The 14361-nt window shown below is 38.2% G+C and overlaps 1 protein-coding gene across 47 annotated transcripts in view; it reads left to right on the plus strand.

Moving 5' to 3' along the window:
* The window catches only part of NCOR1 (nuclear receptor corepressor 1), a 189410-nt gene that overhangs the window by 44646 nt on the left and 130403 nt on the right, over window positions 1-14361 (plus strand). For all 47 annotated transcript variants that reach the window (XM_015118697.3, XM_077970423.1, XM_015118702.3 and 44 more), the window contains 2 exons: window positions 1928-2120; window positions 9045-9227. In XM_015118697.3, coding sequence (XP_014974183.3) covers window positions 1928-2120; window positions 9045-9227 — 376 coding nt within the window. The remainder of the gene's footprint in view (window positions 1-1927; window positions 2121-9044; window positions 9228-14361) is intronic.

Consider the following 14361-nt stretch of genomic DNA (forward strand, 5'->3'; position numbering starts at 1 on the left):
TTTGAGACAGAGTTCCGCTGTTATTGCCCAGGCTGGAGTGCATGGCACGATCTCGGCTCACTGCAACCTCTGCCTCCTGGGTTGAAGTGATTCTCCCGCCTCAGCCTCCTGAATAGCTGGGATTGCAGGCGTGTGCCACCACGTCCGGCTAATTTTGTATTTTTTAGTAGTGATGGGTTTCTCTATGGTGGTCAGGCTGGTTTCGAACTCTCCATATCAGATAATCCGCCCGCCCCGGCCTCCCAAAGTGCTGGGATGACAGGCATGAGCCACCGCACCTGGCATAAATGTATTGTTTTTAAAGTTTCATGTTTGGATTGTTTAATGCTAGTGTATAGAATACAACCGAATTTTGTGTGTTGATTTTGTGTCCTGCAACTTCGATGTATTTATTTGTTAGCTCTAATAGTTTTTTTTGCCAATTCTTAGGGTGCTACATATGGAATCATGTTGTCTTGAATAAAAATGCTTATTTCTTTTTAATTTGGATACCTTTTATTTCTTTTTCTTTCCTAGTGCTCTGACAATAATTTCCAATATCATATTGAATATAAATGGTGAATGCAGTCATCTTTGTCTTGTTCCTGAAGTTTTCCACCCCATCATTTTTTGTGATGTCACTCTGAATTTTAAGATAATGGGATTCTATGTGTTGAATGAGATTTAAAATTTTGAAGTATAATAATTTTTACAGAATTTAGCATTCAGGCCAGGTGCGGTGGCTCATGCCTGTAATCTCAGCACTCTGGGAGGCTGAGGCAGGTGGATTGCTTGAGCTCAGGAGTTTAAGACCAGCCTGGGCAATGTAGTGAGATCTCATCTCTACAAAAATTAGCCCGGCATGTTAGCTCTCGCCTGTAATCACAGCTACTGGGGAGGCTGAGGCAGGATAATCACTTGAATCTGGGAGGTGGAGGTTGCAGTGAGCCAAGATGGGGCACTCCAGCCTGGGCCTCCAAAAGCAAATGAACAAACAAACAAGGAATTTAGCATTCATTTCATTGTCTGTCCTCAATATGAAACCTAGTGATTCTGTTTTCAATGAAATATTGCTTTACAAAGCATTAGTTTACAGGTTGTCTGTGAGATACAATATCACCTCTGTAAACATCTGGTAGAAAATGAAAAGTCAAATTAATGAGCACTCACGAGCAGGACTCAACAATACATCCTGTAAAGAAATAAAAGATTCTGATCTTCAAGTCGTGTATTTAGGGAAACTAGACAGAATACATGTTTTGGGGGCCAGGATGATGTTTTAGAAGCAATGTTGGATTTCTCCTCAAGATACGTGTCTTTAAGACTGAATCGTACCTCATAACTGAAGTCATTTCTCTTTCTATGTAGCGGTAGCTGGGAGAGTTTTATTTCTTGCTTGTTTTTATTATTGGTTGAAAAATGGTGGCTCTTCTGGTTTATATTATCCCAAATTTAATTATTATGGCATTTTAACATTTAAAAATATTAGTTTATAGATATTCTTCAGCAACTAAATTTTCTGCAAATGTTTTGTTTTGTCTTTCACTTCCAGATTAGTTTTTAACCCTCTCCTCAAACATTTTTTTTTAAGACGGAGTCTCATACTGTTGCCCAGGCTGTAGTGCAGTGGTGCCATCTCAGCTCACTGCAACCTCCACCTCCCAGGTTCAAGCAATTCTCCTGCCTCAGCCTCCTGAGTAGCTGGGATTACAGGGGCCTGCTACCACGCCCAACTAATTCAAACCTTTTTTAGAAATTAGAATTGAAGTTGAATGGTACTATAGTGAGGTATATATTCTTCGGGGGTGGGAACAGAAGGGGTACGGGTTCACTTTGAATGCAAGCATGACTTTTTCATTTATTATTTCAAAGTCTATCCAGGGATATTAGCAGGGAGTTGTACATCACTTACAAATTTTCAAGTGTTTATTTTCTTTGTATGTATTAGGCCTCAAGAAAGGAGAACTGGTTATGAACCGTTTCATCCAGGCCCATCCCCAGTGGATCATGATTCACTGGAATCGAAGCGACCACGGCTGGAACAGGTTTCTGATTCTCATTTTCAGCGTGTCAGTGCTGCGGTTTTGCCTTTAGTGCACCCACTGCCAGAAGGGCTGAGGTCTTCTGCAGATGCTAAGAAGGTAAATATTTGTTCTCTTACCCTGTGGAGTTGTAGGTTTGTAATGTTTGTTTAGTTGTATTCATGCATAGCATCTCAAAGAAAGTCCAATGACGCCAGTCTCTAAAGGTTAGTGGTATGGGAAAGTAAAAATTTTGTTAAACAAAGCTAGAAACCACAGATGAGTGCTCCAGACTGGTAAAGTGAGCACTTTTGCCTTTTTGGTAAGTGAAAACAATCCAAGAAGACTGCTCCCGTAAAGAAGAATTTCTATTAAATAATGCTCAAGCATTTTTGTATTGGCTTGCTGGCTATAAAATGTGGTCAGAGGTACTCAAGACTACTAGTTTTGTTAAATCTTAATTAAATTTTAAATAAGTCCCTTAAATTTAGTAGCAGTTTATTAACTGCTATATGGGAGAAAACACATCTAGGTTAGGTTTAATTGTGCTTATAAGTTTTATACAAAAAAAATTGTTCCTAATTTATATAAGTAATACATACTTATAGAAAACTTGGAAAATACAGAGGAAAAAAGTTACTTGTAATCCTATAACTTGGAGATAATGACCCTCCCCCAGTTTTATTGTGGAATAAAACTTGTATATATTTATGGTGATATTTATACAGTGTGATATTTTGATATATGTATACATTGGGAAACACATCAAGCTAATTAACATATCACCTCACATAGGTTTTTTTTTTGTGGTAAGAACATTTAAAATCCACTCTTAGCAATTTTTAAGTATATAATACGTATTGTTAGCTATAGTTGCCATGCTGCACAAAAATAACAAGTTTTAATATTTGGCTATATTTTGTGATATTTCAAACAATGAGAGTTCTATTAATAACTTTCCCCATGCACTTATTTTTATTTACCCATCTTTTGTGAAATGTTTGCTCATGTATTATGTCCTTGTTTTGTTGCTGTGTTTACCTTTTTCTTTCTTTTTGTTTTTTTTTTTTTTTGAAATGGAGTCTCGCTCTATACCCCAGGCTCCCAGGCTGGAGTGCAGTGGTGCAATCTCGGCTCACTGCAACCTCTGCTTCCTGGGTCCTGGTTTAAGCAATTCTCCTGCCTCAGCCTCCCGAGTAGCTGGGATTACAGGGATGCACCACCATGCCCAGCTAATTTTTGTATTTTTAGTAGAGACAGGGTTTCACCATGTTGGCTAGGCTGGTCTCTTGAACTCCTGACTTCATGATCCACCCACCTTGGCCTCCCAAAGTGCTGGGATTACAGGCATGAGCCACCGCGCCTGGCCTATGTTGACCTTTTTCAGCCCTCTGCTTTGCTTATTATTAATTCTGCAGATTAGGAAGTGCCTGACACTTAGTAGATACAGAATAAATATTTGTCATAGAAAGAACAAATGAATTTAAAAAACTCTTAAAGTGTTAACCTTTTTATTAACATATACTAATATTTTTCCCAATGTCTTTTTGTTTCAGTTTTTCTTTTTTTTAAAGCATACTGAAGTTTAAAATGTTTTTACTGTCATCAAATCTTTTTTCTATAATGTTTATTAACCTTTATGCCTAATTGCCCTTTCTTCCCTGGTATCAGGTAAATAAGTACCCACGCATTTTCTTTGAGTTTTCATGCAATGAAGAATAATTTAAAAGATAGTAAATGTTACGTACAATTTATTTTCAAATAGTTCAGGCAAAATGAAGTTATATACACACACACACACATACACACCCCCGAACACACACACAGAAAGCAAATATATTAACTACTGGTGAATCTAGATAAAGGATAAATGAGTGTCCATTATACTGTTCCTTCAACTCTTAAGTAAATTTGAAATTTTTCAAAATAGTAAGTTGGATGGGGAAAAATTCTTTGCCATAAGCTAGAAATTAGCTAAGCGTCTAGGTGTTTTGTGACCCACCTTATCATGTAAAATATCTTGATCATACAGTAGTCTGTGAGGTTTATAAGAAATGTTCTGCTGCATTAAAAAAAAGGAAATTTAAAAATATAGTGAATAAAGGTCATCTTCCATGGCTGAATACATGACCACAAATGTAATTTATAACTATAGAATTTTGTTTTTTAGCAGAAAAGTGTCTTAAAAACTCATTCATTAAAATGGGACGTGTCATGTTGTAGTGTGACCCATTTCCATGTTATAATTAAGAAACTGGATGTTCGGCCGGGCGCGGTGGCTCAAGCCTGTAATCCCAGCACTTTGGGAGGCCGAGACGGGCGGATCACGAGGTCAGGAGATCGAGACCATCCTGGCTAACACGGTGAAACCCCGTCTCTACTAAAAAATACAAAAAACTAGCCGGGCGTGGTGGCGGGCGCCTGTAGTCCCAGCTACTTGGGAGGCTGAGGCAGGAGAATGGCGTGAACCCGGGAGGCGGAGCTTGCAGTGAGCTGAGATCCGGCCACTGCACTCCAGCCTGGGCGGCAGAGCGAGACTCTGTCTCAAAAAAAAAAAAAAAAAAAAAAAAAAAAAAAAGAAACTGGATGTTCAGAAAAATAAAGTGACCTAGGTAGTACCTCCTGAGTTGGAATTAACCCAGGACCCCTGACTCTAGTCCTGCTTTTTTCCCCCTAAAGTGTAAACCATGGCTACTACTACTAACTAATACTTCTCCTTCCGTCTTCCTCTCCCCATTCTCTCCCAACTGCCCACCTCCAGAAGTAAGGATTTAAAAAGAACTGACATTTGTTATATATATATTTTTAAATGTTAAGCCTAGGTATATCATTTATAGAAGAGTTGAATAAGCTTGAAAGAAAAAATTACCTACAGTTTTGCCACTTAAAAGTTATTAACATTTTCATGTTGATTCTTCCCTATTTCTATGTGTATTATTTTAATATTAATTTTGTGGGGTTTTTTTTTTTTTTTTTTTTTGCTACTCCTTGTGGAACAGGGCTAACCCACAGGCGGTATATCCAAAGTCAGCCTGTATGACTATTTTAATGTGCTCACTTCACTTTGTACATTCTGTTTAACTTTACTTTTGCTTAAATATGTGCTTAGCTTCTTTTTGTGCCAATAAGTTTACAACTGCATTGTTAGTGGCTGCTTAGTATTCCACATATGAATAAATAAAGTTCATTGATTAAGTAATTTATTAAATTGTCATACATTTAGGTTACCTATTTATTCAGAAGTACGGTGTTGTGACATGCATTGTTTTTTTTTTTTGAGACGGAGTCTCACTTTGTTGCCCAGGCTGGAGTGCAGTGGCACGATCTTGGCTCACTGCAACCTATACATTCCAGCGGTTCTCCTGCCTCAGCCTCCAGAGTAGCTGGGACTACAGGTTCATGCCATCAAGTTCAGTTAATTTTTGTATTTTTAGTGGAGACGAGGTTTCACCATGTTGGCCAGACTGGTCTCGAACTCCTGACCTCAGGTGATCTGCCCACCTTGGCCTCCCAAAGTGCTGGGATTATAGGCGTGAGCCACTGAAGCTGGCCCATACATTATTTAGGTTGATTTTTTTGTATACATTCTTACTTATTTCCTTAAGGTAGATTTCTTTTAGTATAATTAATTACAGACCAGGTTGATTTTTAAGGTTCAGTGGATATTTCCCGATTGTCCTGCAAAAGAGTAGGGCCAGTTCTTAACTCCTGACAGCAGTGTAGAAAGGTACCCACTTCTTGGCCAGGCGTGGTGGCTCACGCCTGTAATCCCAGTGCTTTGGGAGGCCGAGGTAGGTGGATCACCAGAAGTCAGGAGTTCGAGACCAGCCGGGCCAACATAGTGAAACCCTGTCTCTACTAAAAATACAAAAATTAGCCAGACATAGTGGCAGGCGCCTGTAATCCCAGCTACTCAGGAGGTTGAGGCAAGAGAATCGCTTGAACCTGGGAGGCGGAGGTTGCAGTGAGCTGAAATTGCGCCATTGCACTCTAGCCTGGGGGACAAGAGTGAGACTTCGTCTCAAAAAATAAAAAAAAAAAAGGTATCCACTTCTTTTGTATCCTTGCTGACACACGTGTTTATTGTTTAACAAAAAGATTGTTAATTTGATGAATGATTGTTTTTTAACTTAGTTTGTTTATTGGTTATTTTTCCTGTTTTGTAAATTGTTTTTTCATATATGTTGCCCATTTTTCTGTTGGTTCATTTTATATTGAGTTGTTAGTGCATGTTTTACAGAAGGTTTTCCTATTTAATCATTTGCCTTTTTAATTTGTTATTGCTGTTTTGATAAGCAGAAGAAGATTGTGTTTTTTTGTGTGTGGGTTATTTATTTATTTATTTATTTATTTATTTATTTATTTATTTATTTTGAGACGGAGTCTTCCTCTGTCACCCAGGTTGGAGTGCAGTGGTGCCATCTCTGCTCACTGCAACCTCCGCCTCCTGGGTTCAAGCCCTTCTCCTGCCTCAGCCTCCCAAGTAGCTGGGATTACAGGCACTCACCACACCTGGCTGATGTTTGTATTTTTAATAGAGATGGGATTTACCATGTTGGCCAGGCTGGTCTTGAACTCCTGACCTCAAGTGGTCTGCCCACCTTGGCCTGCCAAAGTGCTGGGGTTACAGATGTGAGCCATTGTGCCCAGCAGAAGATTGTTTTTATTTTGATCCATCAATCTCTCCTTTTTTGAAACTAATGTCTTTTATATCTTTTGCTTTTGGCCTTCCTGAACAAGATAATGTGAATCCTTTTTTTTTTTTTCCTTTAAACTTGAGGCTTTTGTGATTTGCTAATAAGCCTTTTATAAATGTTTACTATTACTTGGCTTTTTATTTGATGTAAGATATGAGGTAAGAATCTAATTCTTTTTCTTCAGGATTGGTATCTGGCTGTTTCAACCCAAGATTGTAAGCTGCATGAAGGCAGATAGTTTGTTTTGATCCACCACCCTATTCCTGTTATATAAGTAGGCACTTGAGGATTTGTTTTCTTGTTAAATATTTAATATTTAGAAAGGAAGTCAGTGGAAAATATTCATTTGTAATATTAATTCTTTGGGCATGCATCAGAATCACCTGAGGAGCATTTTTGAAGATTGCTGAATCAAAATATAATCTCTTTTGCTATTATATATGTTTCTATAACACAAATTTGCTCATATGCGTATAGTGGGAGAATGATATTAATTAATGTATCATGAATGTCCTGGTGGTTCACCAAAGATCTTTCTTTATGCATTAACATTTCTAAGTTCTATGCCATCTCATAATGAAAGAAAAAGGCTTCACAACACATGAAGACTTAGAAATATTTGAACATTCTGCATTTAGTTTTCATTTAGTGCAAGTAGTAGCTGGTTTAGTGAATTTAAGAACTGCTGTGCTTTTCACAGTGCTAGTGAAGATTTGAGCATTGAAAAGACAGTGTGAAGAAAATTTTCTTTTAACGTTGATAAAGGAGGGAGGGGGAGAAAAAAAGGTTGATAAAGATGGTTATATGCCAAATCTGATTTTTTTCTTTTCTTGAGATGGAGTCTCGCTCTGTCACCCATGCTTGAGTGCAGTAGTGCAATCTCAGCTCACTGCAACCTCTGCCTCCTGGGTTCAAGCCATTCTCCTGCCCCAGCCTCCCGAGTAGCTGGGACTACAGGTGCCTCCCACCACGCCCAGCTAATTTTTGTATTTTTTAGTAGATATGGGGTTTCACCATGTTGGTCAGGTTGGTCTCGAACTCCTGACTTCGTGACCTGTCTGCCTCAGCATCCCAAAGTGCTGGGATTACAGGCATGAGCCACTCTGCCCGGCCACTGATATTTTATTTAGATGAAACATACTGGTTTATTTTGGAAGCCAGTGACCTCAAGGATTTACATCTTAAGAGAGGAATCATAAACTCTAGGGCTTAAAGCTGCCAAAGATTGACTGTATGCCAGATGCAAAGGATACTGGAGCTCTAACTCTATTAAGTCTATTAGAATTGTTATTGTTTTTATTGGTGCTTTCCTTACAGAATTGTACAGGTTTTAGGGTATAGCCATAATCTTATTTTCCCAGAAGGCCTCTTAGATTCAGTGCATACTATTACAGAATTTGAGGCTTTTCATCAGTGTATAATTAGCTGAAATATCTGTACGAAGGTGTTTTGAAGCAGCTGTCCCGTTATCTCCTGTATACATTCTTGGCTCACAACTATTGACTTTTCACAGTTCCTTAATCATTATTTAATACATTTTAGGGTTCTGTAATCCTGTGAACTCTCATTGCAGGTTTCTCATAGTCTAAGTAAAACTAGTTCTCTAAAATTTATCTGTTTTATAGTATTGCTTATATCTTTAGAGCAGACTGGAAATTAATAGGGTGTGTGTGGATGTGTGTTGGAGTGTAGTGGATTTTGGGTTGAAGGGGCTTTCATTCTGGTACAGCTCTGCTGATTTGGAGGTACAGTGGGATGTTTTTGACTAAGGAAATGTTATGTATGCTGTAGTGTGGGCTTTATGAAATTAGGCCCAGAGATAGTAGCAACTGAAGTTCCTAGGTCACTTCTCTGACTTGTGTACCTCAGTTTTGGTTTGGAAAGCCTGAAAACTTTTGATAGGAACTCTTGGCCATGTTATAGTTGTTAAGTTGGGTGGGTACACAGGTTTTGCCTGGAATAATAATATTTCCCAACCCCTTGTTCAGACCATTTGAAGAGCCATTGCAAGGAAATGGCTGAGAAGTTGGTATCTTCCTTTGTCGTGGTTGCATTATTTACCTATAAATTCTCTATAATTTTGGTATTGTTACACTAGAGGCTGAACAACACTAACTCACCTCACTTTGTATAGCTTTTATGGTCTTCAAAATAGTACATGGTATATCTGAACTATGAGTGAGGTGTGAATTTGCATGTATGTGAATATGAAAGTTACTACTAAAAGTTTCATTAGAGACATAGTACACATGGCTCTGCTGTGGTTTAAAACTGACTTTTTCATTTAAGGCAATCTGGACTCTATTAGTTAGAAATAAATTGTTTTTCTTCGTTTTATTCTCTAAAGGATCCAGCATTCGGAGGCAAACATGAAGCTCCATCCTCTCCAATTTCGGGGCAACCATGTGGAGATGATCAAAATGCTTCACCTTCGAAACTTTCAAAGGAAGAGTTAATACAGAGTATGGATCGTGTAGATCGAGAAATTGCAAAAGTAGAACAGCAGATCCTTAAACTGAAAAAGAAACAAGTAAATGTCTTTGCTTAATATATTCTAAGAATGTATGTTTGTCTCCCTACAGAAGATATTTTTGAGTTTTCCATATTTTGAAACTTTACATAAAAGGAATCATGCCTTATATATTCTGACTTGCTGTTTTTTGTTACTATTGTGGTTTTCTTACATTCATTCATTTCCCTTGCTGCACTGTCTGATTATGTGATTGTAGAGGGTGAAATTTGTTTGTCCATTCTATTTTTTATTTTTTTTTTTCCTATTCCATACAATGGTGCTGGTTTTTGGTTCACATGTAGAGGTTTTTCCAGGGCATGTGCCCAGGAATGGCAGTGCTTGGCCCAAGATTATGCACAGTGAACTATTTAATAGATGATACCAAATTTGCTAAGAAGTAACACCATTTTACATTCCCACTGGCAGCTTATGTGAGTACTGGTTTGTGCACATTCTTGCCTTTACTTGATATCGTTTTTTCAGATATGAGATAGTCTTCTCTGTGGTTTTGAAGGAGGCTGAGCTTATTTTCATTTGTTTATGGGTTATTTGGGTTCCTTATGTGCATTGTTCAAGTCTTTTGTCTATATTCTCCTATTTTGTCTTTGAAATTTTTAGGATTTCCTCAAGTCCCTTGTCAGATATGTATATAGAAGATTTGCCTAGTTTGTGGCCTGTCACTTCACTTTTAGCCAGTATTCACTCTAAGTGTACACTAAGTGCATTTTTTTTTTCTTCTGATTTGGAGTCTCACTCTGTCACCCAGGCTGGAGTGCAGTGGTGCGATCTTGGCTCACTGCAACCTCCGCTTCCCAGGTTCAAGCAATTCTCCTGCATCAGCTTCCTGAGTAGCTGGGACTATAGGCGCTTTAAATGCTTTTAATGTATTTGTAAAGTTGTACAGCTATCACCACTCTCTAATTCTAGAACATTTTTATCATTTCAAAAAGGAACTCCATACTTACTAGCAGTTATTCCCCATTTCCCCCTTTCCCCAGCCCCTGACAGCCACTAGCCTATTCTCTGTCTCTGTGGATTAGCATATGCCAAATATCAGAAAAAACAGAATCATATGTGACCTCTTTGTTTGGCATCATTTATTTAGCATGTTGTCCTGATTCATCCATGTTGTATCTCGTCTCAGCACTTCATTACTTTTTATGCCTGAATCCCATTGCATGAGTATACTATGTTTTGTTTATCCATTCATTAGTTGATGGATATTTGAGTTGTGTTCATTTTTTGACTATGATTAATAATGTACTGTGATGAGATTCATGTACTCGTTTTTGTGTGGACGTATTTTTACAATTTTCTTTATATATCCAGGAGTGGGCATATGGTAAATCTATGTTTAAATTTTTGAAAAACTTCAAAACTGTTTTCCAAAGTCTCTGTACCATTTTATATTCTTACCAGCAGTGTATGGAGGTTCCATTTTTTCCTACCTCCTTGCCAACATCTGTTATTTTCCTTTTTTAAAAAAAATAGCCATCCTTATAGATGTGAAGTGGTATCTAGTTGTAGTTTTCATTTTCATGTCCTTAATGACTAATGATTTTGAGCATCTTTTCATGTGCTGATTGGCCATATGTATATCTTTTTAGAGAAATGTTCATTTAGATTGTTTGCTCATTATTTAATTGGGTTGTCTTTTTGTTATTCTAAGAATTCTTTATATATTCTGGACATGAGTTCCTCGTCAGATGTATGACTTAATAGATATTTTCTCTCATTCTGTGGGTTCTTTTCCCTTTCTTGATAGTATCCTGTGATGTACAAAAGTTTTGAATTTTGATGAAGTCCAGTTTGTTTTTTCCTTTTGTCGCTCTTGCATTTGGTGTTGTATCTAAAACCCATTGCCTAATTCATGGTCACAGATTTATACCTATGTTTTCTTCTATAAATTTTATAGTTTTACCTCTTATATTTGGGTCTTTGATCCTGATAGTGTTTTTTTTTTTTTTTGGTGAACAGAATTTGTTTAGGTTTTATATGAAAACCCCCTGGGGTTATTAAGGTAGTTTTACTGTATTATTTTTAGAAGTTTTATAGTTTTGCTTCTCATCTTGTTCTTAATCCACTGAAAACTACATGTTGTATAGTCAGTGTTCATTTATATTTACCTATATATTTGTCTTCTTACATGCTCGCCATTTCTTCTCGCAACTCAAGTCTTCCATCTAGGGGAACACCCTTCTACTGAAGAACATCTCTTAGAATTTCCTTTAGTGAAGGTCTTTTAGTTGGCAAATTCAGTATTTGTTTGGTTTTTATGACTTAAATATTGTCTTATATTTGGCCTGTTTATTAAAAGATATATTAATTTGGTATGTAATTATCTTGTCTTAGTACATAGTCTTCTTGCTTCCACTTTTAAGACATTAGCTCTTGGTCTAAATCCGTATTCTTTAATGGATAATGTGAATTTTCTCTCTGGTTGTTTTCAATATATTCTTTTCTTTGGGGTTCCGTTATTTTTATGATGATATATTTAGGTGTTTTCTTTTCCTTTTAAATCTATCCAACTTGAGCTTCCTGAATATAAAGGGTGGAGTTTTTCATCACTTTGGGAAAATTCCAAGCCATTATCTTTTTTACAAAACCTTTCTAACCGTTTCTTGTTCTACTTAAAAAATTCCTGTTAGTTGTAACATCTTATCACTCTTGTCTTCCCTATCTGTTGTTTCTCTTTCTTATTTTTTACTTCTTTAGGCTTCATTCTGAGCAATTTCTTCAGCCTGTCTTCCAGTTTACATTTTCCTTTTCAATTATATGTAATCTGCTGTCAAATCTGTCTTCAGTTTCAACAATTATGTTTTTATTTCTGGAATTCCTGTTTGTTGTCCTTCTCAAATTTGCCTGGTCATTTTTTAAAACTTTTTTTTTTTTTTTTTTTTTTGAGACAGAGTCTCGCTCTGTCACCCAGGCTGGAGTGCAGTGGCCGGATCTCAGCTCTCTGCAAGCTTTGCCTCCCGGGTTTACGCCATTCTCCTGCCTCAGCCTCCCGAGTAGCTGGGACTACAGGCGCCCGCCACCTCGCCCAGCTAGTTTTTTGTATTTTTTAGTAGAGACAGGGTTTTACCTTGTTAGCCAGGATGGTCTTGATCTCCTGACCTCGTGATCCGCCCGTCTCGGCCTCCCAAAGTGCTGGGATTACAGGCTTGAGCCATCGCGACTGGCCCTTTAAAACGTTTTTTTGCTTTCATTGAGTTGTATTAAATTTTTATTATATGCCCAACAATTCTAATTAAGTCTTTATTGGTTTGATTTTGCTGAGTCTCTTTTCTTTCTTTTGTCCTTATTTTCTTTACTTGCACAATGGTAATAATCTAGTAATAACACCAACTAAATCACATGATTGTTTTATGAATTGAGATAATGAATATATTGCATAATATCTGGTACATAGTAAATGTACATGCAATCCATTATAATTAGAAATAATGAAATACGGTATATGATTATTATGAAATGTACCAGAGCCACAAATTTTATTGAGAGATATAAAAGACAACTAGAGAAAACAAAGAAATATGCCATAGCTGAATGGAAACAGTAATAATACTGTGTGTTCATCTTGCATTAAATCATGTCTCATACAGTTTCAATAAAATTCCAATTAAATTTATTTTTAAAACATGGCAAATACATTGTAAAGTTAATGTAAAAGAACAACCAGGGCCAGGCTTGTTGTCTTGACCTATAATCCCAGCACTTTGGGAGGCTGAAGCAGGCCGGATCACCTGAGGTCAGGAGTTTGAGACCAGCCTGGCCAACATGGTGAAACCCCACCTCTACTAAAAATAGAAAAAATTAGCTGGGCGTGGTGGCGGGTGCCTGTAATCCCAGCTACTCTACCTGGGAGGCTGAGGCAGGAGAATCACTTGAACCCCGGAGGTGGAGGTTGCAGAGAGCCGAGATTGTGCCACTGTGCTCCAGCCTTGGCAAAAAGAGTGAGACTCCGTCTCAAAAAATCAAAACAAAACAAACAAAAAACAAAAACAAATAGGTGAGGAGGGAGTGTGTGTGTATGTGTGTGTGTGTGTGTGTTTGCTTTTAGCCTTTGAAGTGTAATGGTTTTGTCCCAGGGCTATTTGAGTACTAAGAACAAAGTGTGATGTGTTTATTCCTTAACAAAGATTCTTTTTTTTTTTTTTTCTTTTTTTTTTGAGACGGAGTCTCGCTCTGTTGCCCAGGCTGGAGTGCAGTGGCTTGATCTTGGCTTACTGCAAGCTCCGCCTCCTGGGTTCACGCATTCTCCTGCCTCTCCCTCCGGAGTAGCTGGGACTACAGGCGCTTGCCACCGCACCGGGCTAATTTTTTTGTATTTTTAATAGAGACGGGATTTCACTGTGTTAGCCAGGATGGTCTCGATCTCCTGACCTCGATCTGCCCACCTCGGCCTCCCAAAGTGCTGGGATTACAGGCGTGAGCCACCGCGCCCGGCCTACAAGGATTCTAAAAGAAGGACTGAGGCAGGAGAATGGCATGAACCTGGGAGGCGCAGCTTGCAGTGAGCCGAGATGGTGCCACTACACTCCCACCTGGGCGACACAGCAAGACTCCGTCTCAAAAAAATAACAACAACAAAAAAAAATAAATAAATAAATAAAATAAGACCCTCTAAGCAGGAAAGAAAGGGAATCATTGAAGAACCCTTTACCATAAAAATGATCTCAGAATTTCCAAATCTTTCTTTTGCTTATACAGATAACAGACTGCAAGAGTACTTATAATTCCAAAAAGTGGAAGTGTTCCATACAGTTTACACTCTCTTGGTGGTTATTTATTATTATTTAAAAAAATTTTTTTTCAAATCAGGCAGCCTTCTGAGCCAGAATAGATTCAGAAACTCCCTCTTGGTGTATTTTTTTTTTTTTTTTTTTTTTTTTTTTGAGACGGAGTCTGGCTCTGTCTCCCGGGCTGGAGTTGCAGTGGCCGGATCTCAGCTCACTGCAAGCTCCGCCTCCCGGGTTCACGCCATTCTCCTGCCTCAGCCTCCCGAGTAGCTGGGACTACAGGCGCCGCCACCTCGCCTGGCTAGTTTTTTGTATTTTTTAGTAGAGACGGGGTTTCACCATGTTCACCAGGATGGTCTCGATCTCCTGACCTCGTGATCCACCCGTCTTGGCCTCCCAAAGTGCTGGGA

This window comes from Macaca mulatta, chromosome 16, assembly GCF_049350105.2.
Source record: "Macaca mulatta isolate MMU2019108-1 chromosome 16, T2T-MMU8v2.0, whole genome shotgun sequence".
Lineage (NCBI taxonomy): Eukaryota > Metazoa > Chordata > Mammalia > Primates > Cercopithecidae > Macaca > Macaca mulatta.